The sequence below is a fragment of the Austrofundulus limnaeus genome, unplaced genomic scaffold (assembly GCF_001266775.1).
Source record: "Austrofundulus limnaeus strain Quisiro unplaced genomic scaffold, Austrofundulus_limnaeus-1.0 Scaffold166, whole genome shotgun sequence".
Classification (NCBI taxonomy): Eukaryota; Metazoa; Chordata; class Actinopteri; order Cyprinodontiformes; family Rivulidae; genus Austrofundulus; species Austrofundulus limnaeus.
In genome coordinates, this window is record NW_013952568.1 from 547,696 (window position 1) to 554,310 (window position 6,615).

At 41.8% G+C, this 6,615-nt stretch overlaps 1 protein-coding gene across 2 annotated transcripts in view; it reads left to right on the forward strand.

Annotated features, from left to right (window-relative positions):
* The window catches only part of LOC106523800 (beta-1,3-galactosyl-O-glycosyl-glycoprotein beta-1,6-N-acetylglucosaminyltransferase), a 7,926-nt gene extending 3,215 nt beyond the window's left edge, over positions 1-4,711 (forward strand). For both annotated transcript variants that reach the window (XM_014017355.1, XM_014017356.1), the window contains 2 exons: positions 1,877-2,281; positions 4,029-4,711. In XM_014017355.1, the coding sequence (XP_013872809.1) occupies positions 1,877-2,281; positions 4,029-4,526 (903 nt within the window). In that variant the 3' untranslated portion in view covers positions 4,527-4,711. The remainder of the gene's footprint in view (positions 1-1,876; positions 2,282-4,028) is intronic.
* Positions 4,712-6,615: the final 1,904 nt, after the last annotated feature.

A 6,615-nucleotide genomic window follows, 5' to 3' on the forward strand; every position in this document is an offset into this window, starting at 1 on the left:
CACTCACTCACTCACTCACTCACTCACTCACTCACTCACTCACTCACTCACTCACTCACTCACTCACTCACTCACTCACTCACTCAAAATCAGCACCCACTGACCCCTTCAGAAGGTCCATCTGTAAAACAGTAGAAATGATTGGCAGATCCAACAGACAAGTTACTCTGGGCAGATCCCGCTTCAATCTGTCTTTAAAACTTGCCTCAAAATTATATATTTTTTGACCATTCTTTCTCCAGGTCCTGCAGTTATTGGAAGAGCAGCAACTGCCCAGATTCTTGTGTACTGTCAGACAGGCTTTTCCACCTACCAGACTGGTGTAACCTCACCATACTGGATATGGCCTCCCCCAAGTTAGGTGATATGCCCTGCATGTTTTAGAGGTTTCCTTGCTCTTGCTGATTGAGATGATTGCAGTTCAACAAAAGCCTGCCWATCAGTAATCAATTGAAATCAGCTGTGTTGAAGCAGGGAAACATCTAAAACATGCAGAACAATGTGTGTCTTGAAGACCAGGGTTGAAAAACACTGGTCCAAACCAGGGCTGGGCAATCCTGGTCCTCAAGGGCCGTGGCCCTACATGTTTTACTTTTCCCCCCTGATCCATTACACCTGATTCAGACACTGAATTACCTCTTCCAAATTCTGCAGTATGGAGGACCGAAACTGACATAATTAGAAATAAAAGCAGAAATGTATAAATGGATCAATAAATAAATACACTTAAAATGAACCAATATAATTCAAAAAGGAAAACTTTATTTAAAATGTATATATTTTTAAAAACAGTAAAATGTAAATTATGTGCTAAAATATATAATTTGTTGGAACTAAGATGGAAAAATAAATATGATGGTCAATTTAATAAAAAAAAACCTGAGGTAAAGCTTTCCTTTTAAATTTAATTGTTGCATTCAAGTGTATTTATTTATTGGTCCATTTATATAGTTCTGCTTTTATTTCTAGTTGTCAGTTTCAGTTTTCTATACTGCAGAAGCCTGATAATCATCCATTTATTCAAATCCAGTGTGTTTGAGCAGAGACAGTGGACCAGGATTGCCCACACATGGTCTAAACCAGTGTTTCCCAAACCTAGAACTCAAGGCACACTGCCCTGCATGTTTTAGAGGTTTCTCTGCTCTCACACACCTGATTCAGAAGATTGCAGTTCAACAAAAGCCTGCAAATCAGTTACTAACTGAAATCAGCTGTGTTGAAGCAGAGAAACATCGAAAACATGCAGGACAGTGTACCTTGAAGACCAGGGTTGAAAAACACTGGTCTAAACGGTGATGTAAAGTCACCAGACACATCAGTAATCTCCTGCATCTGCATGATGGACCCCTCCTGAGGCAGATCTTTGGTTCAGTCTTTCTTCAATTTTTTTTCTCAATGAAGCTGTCAAATCTGTTCACATGTCAACTCACTGTAGTCTAAATGATCTTGAGGGCCAGTTGCAACTAATGGGTCAACTTTCTACCGTAGWAAATATAACTATTCTACAGATCTGTTTGTATCCAGGCCCAAATGGAGCCAAACCCTGGGCCCAGTACTGTGCCTGTACTGCCAGCACTGCCTTTCAAAACAGGCAGTTTAATTTGCAACAATCTGGATGCTCAACCTTTTAGTCAATAAATATTACTCAGATTATCACATTGCACATCTTGTAGGAGTTCACCTGTTTGAAAAACTGTTCAGATTCAAAGTGGGCCCTAAGACTTATGAAAATGTTTAAAATACTTATTGTGTTGCAAAATGTTCAGGCCTTAAAGTTTGCTGCTTCATTTGTTTGTTTATGTTTTAGGCTCTCTTTCAAAGATATACAATACATGAAGCAATAAATTATTTTTATTTATTTATTTACAAACCTTAGGTGCAGAACTTTGAGCGACTTCTTCGAGCGATCTATGCCCCACAAAATATTTACTGCGTCCACGTGGATAAAAAAGCAAAGCCCTCCGTAACCGCTGCCATCCAGGCCATTACTTCCTGTTTTCCCAACGTCTTCCTGGTCAGTCAGGCTGTGGAGGTGGTCTACGCCGGCTGGCCTCGTGTACAAGCTGACCTGAACTGTATGGCTGATCTATATTCTGCCAGTAAAAAGTGGAAATACTTCATCAACCTTTGTGGTCAGGACTTCCCCCTGAAAACCAACTTGGAAATGGTGAGAATGCTGCGTTCAATGAGGGGCAGTAACAGCTTGGAGTCAGAAACCGTACCTGCAGACAAGAAGTGGAGGATATCATATGTTCATGAAATAATCAATGGGGACGTTAAGGTACTTTTGAAAAGTACAGGTCCTTCTCAAAAAATTATCATATTGTGATAAAGTTCATTATTTTCTGTAATGTACTGATTAAATAGTAAACTTTCATATATTTTAAGATTCATTGCACACCAACTGAAGTAGTTCAAGCCTTTTGTTGTTTTAAAATTGATGATTTTGGCAAAAAAGTAAAGAAAAACCAAAAATCCCTATCTCAAAAAATTAGCACATCATATGAAAAGTTTCTCTAAATGACTTATTAACCTAATCGTCTGAATCAATGAATTAACTCTAAACACCTGTAAAAGATTCYTGAGGCTTTAAAAAACTCCCAGGCTTGTTCATTACTCAAAACCACAATCATGGGTAAGACTACTGACCTGACTGCTGTTCAGAAGGCCATCATTGACACCCTCAAGCCAGAGGGTAAGAAACAGAAAGACATTTCTGAATGAATAGGCTGTTCCCAGAGTGCTGTATCAAGGCACCTCAGTGTGAAGTCTGTGGGAAGGAAAAAGTGTGGCAGAAAACGCTGCACAATGAGAAGAGGTGACCGGACCCTGAGGAAGATTGTGGAGGGCCGATTCCAGACATTGGGGGACCTGCAGAAGCAGTGGACTGAGTCTGGAGTACAAACTTCCAGAGCTACCGTGCACAGGCATGTGCAGGAAATGGGCTACAGGCCTCGTTCCCCAGGTCAAGCCACTTTTGAACCAGAAACAGCAGCAGATGCGCCTGACCTGGGCTACAGAGAAGCAGCACTGGACTGTTGCTCAGTGGTCCAAAGAACTTTTTTCGGATGAAAGCAAATTTTGCACGTCATTCGGAAATCAAGGATCCAGAGTCTGGAGGAAGACTGGGGAGAAGGAAATGCCAAAATGCCTGAAGTCCAGTGTCAAGTACCCACAGTCAGTGATGGTCTGGGGTGCCATGTCACCTGCTGGTGTTGGTCCACTGTGTTTTATCAAGGGCAGGGTCAATACAGCTAGCTTTCTGATTTTGGAGCACTTCATGCTTCCATCTGCTGCCATTTACAGATTTCACTTTTCAGCACGACCTGGCACCTGCTCACAGTGCCAAAACCACTGGTAAATGGTTTACTGACCATGGTATTACTGTGCTCAATTGGCCTGCCAACTTTCCTGACCTGAACCCCAGAGAGAATCTGTAGGATATTGTGAAGAGAAAGTTGAGAGACACAAGACCCAACACTCTGGATGAGCTAAAGACACAAGACCCAACACTCTGGATGAGCTTAAGGCTGCTATCGAAGCATCCTGGGCCTCCATAACACCTCTGCACTGCCACAGGCTGATTGCCTCCATGACACGCCGCAGTGAAGCAGTCATTTCTGCAAAAGGATTCCCTACCAAGGATTGAGTGCATAACTGAACATAATTATTTGAAGGTTGACTTTTTTGTATTAAAAACACTTTTCTTTTATTGGTTGGATGAAATATGCTATTTTTTTGAGATAGGGATATTTGGTTTTTCTTTACTTTTTTGCCAAAATCATCAATTTTAAAACAATAAAAGGCTTGAACTACTTCAGTTGGTGTGCAATGAATCTAAAATGTATGAAAGTTTAATGTTTATCAGTACATTACAGAAAAAAAATAACTTTATCACAGTATGCTAATTTTTTGAGAAGGACCTGTATATTCATTACAACCATCTTGATAAAACTTTTGTTTTAAAACATTTTTTTACATGTGTCTTGAATGATTTCCCATTACAATAACTTTACATTTTGTTTCAGACGACAAAAACTTTGAAGAATCCAGCTCCATTTAACCTTCCCATTAAGTCAGGAGGTGCCTACATCGTGGTTTCTCGAGGATTTGTCCGCAGCGTGTTGGAAGACACCAGAATAGAAATGCTCATTAATTGGTTCAAAGACACCTACAGTCCTGACGAGTTTCTGTGGGCTACCATTCAACGTATCCCTGGTGTTCCTGGTTCTAAGTGGCCCAACCGTAAATACGACCAAACGGATATTAACGCTCTTGCACGGCTGGTGAAGTGGGAGAATCACGAAGGCTCACAGGATTCAGAGTCGGCAGTGTACCCAAAGTGTCAAGGAAACCATGTCAGAGCGGTCTGTGTATATGGAGCTGGTGACCTACAGTGGCTGCTTGAGCATCTCCATCTTTTTGCCAATAAGTTCGACACCGAGACCGATCCTGTTGCTATCTACTGCCTGGAGAAGTATCTCAGACACAAAGCGCTGGCCGAGGCAGTTGGGGAGAGTGTTTGATGCCAATCGTCCATGACTCTAAAACTGTTGTCTTTTGCTACATCACAAAAAACAATTAAATTGCACACAGTTAATACAAAGAAGGGCAGGAGAACAAGAAGAATACATCCAGAAGGAGACTGTTGCCCAGTTTTAAGCTGCATATGCTGGCGTAAGAAATACGTGTTTTAATATGGTATGTCCGAATAAACAGGATTCAGCTGGATTTCTTGTTAAAAACTTTATTTTCAGTCCTCTGACTCCAATCAGGTTCATTCAGCTCTCAGCAGCACAGGCCTCAGCGTACAACCTTGGGCCAAACCAAAACAAACACGGGAGCTCTGCTCTGAGCAGACGCTCTGCAAAAACACTGACAACTTCTTTCTACTATAATAATGAATTGAGCTTATAATGTACATCTCTTCATGGTTACACCCCAGAGGTGTTACCTTTTAYGTCAGACGTCAGAACGTCACTCAGTTTTGTTTAGGCTGTGGTGTACTGTGCCTTTAAGAATGTGAGCGCGCCTCCGAGCGTGAGCGCGCCCTTTGTGCAGAGTCCATTTTACCATCTCGCTGTGATGACATGTTCCCTTCTCTCTCGCTAATAAAACCTTGTCCAGAGCTGAGATAGCGTCATTTTTTAAGAGTTTTTTAACAGTCAACAAGTTTGCAGGAGGACGTCCTCTCTGGTTTTCCATCAACCCAGGAGAGCAGCACCAGACGGGGAGAGACGGAGGGAAACAGCCGCTGACAAGCCAAAACTGAACCGGGACGGACTCGACATAAAATGGCGTCACGAACCAGGCCTGTTCAGTCTTAAAGGGTAATATTGAATTAGCAGAGGTTTTTATGGCCGTAATTATCTCTGTTTTCTTTGATTTTATGCCTTAGAGACTCAGTGCGGTTCTTTTGAGGTTTGTCGGTGGTAACAGCGATGGGCTCCGTCTAATTTCTGGAGTTCTGTCTGTTTTGTTTTTGTGTATTCAAACCTTGCTAATTTATTCGTTTTTTTTTATGACGTGTCGCCCGCCGCAGAGTTAAGTGTGTGTTCTCTGGCGGTTTATGTGTAAAGTACGCGTACTGTTGACGTAAAAATGTTGAGATGCATCTCTCGTATTGTGTTTAGCCGCACCTCCGTGGCTTGTGGACCGGGTCGGCCACAGAGATGTCTGTGCCACCTGTTAGCTACTGGTAGGGCGTGGTTGTACGAGGCCGTTCAGCCTGATCCTTTGTTATCTCGCCCGGATAAAAGTACCCGGTTGCAGTATCTTTGAGGCCTAAGATCTGTTTAATTCCGATGAAATAGGCCGGGGAGGTAATGGAAGGATTGGGTGGTGGAAGCTTCGTCTAATTACTGGAAGTTTAAAGGGAGACATGTCATGTTTTTTTTTTTTTTTTTTTAAGTTCTGTTCAAGCAAGGGAGTGCAGGCCTGTGTGTTTGTCTGTCCTAAATGTGTGTTTCTGTGTGTGAACCATTTCCAGAGTCGAAGATAAGCATTCAACCACCATCTTATAAAGAAGTAAGAACCATTTATCCTCAGTTGCCCATCATTGATCAACAAGGACGTTACTCGGTGGAAGATGATCAGCAAAACGTGGTGGAAACAGGTGACTCTCGGACCACCATTGTGCTGACACCACACACTAAGAAGAAATCTAAATCTCAGAAACGTGCCATGACAACGTCTGACTCTTTTAGTGAAGAAGAAACAAAGAGAGGAGGTTATGGAGCAAAGATCAAAGAAATGTTGGGGAAACTTGAGGCACGAGGTAAAAGAAGTTTCAAGAAACGTGAAGACTCAAGCAGTTCAAGTGAGGAAAGTTCTGACAGTAGTGATGAGACAGCGGAAGATCAAGATTCTGATGCAGAGTCCTTTGAAGTCAGAAAGTCAAGAAAGATGTTGAAGGAGATTAAGAAAGTGAAAAGTAAGTGTCGCGAAGAAATTCAGAATGCTGTAACTGAAGAAGAACAACAACAATATTTGACAGAACAGTTGCAGAACTTGAAGATTAGAGAACAAGATTTAAAAGAACAAACAGTTCCAAGAAAAAGCAGTCGATACAATCTCAGAGAAAGAAAAGTGAAGAAGATGGCACCTGTGTTAGTC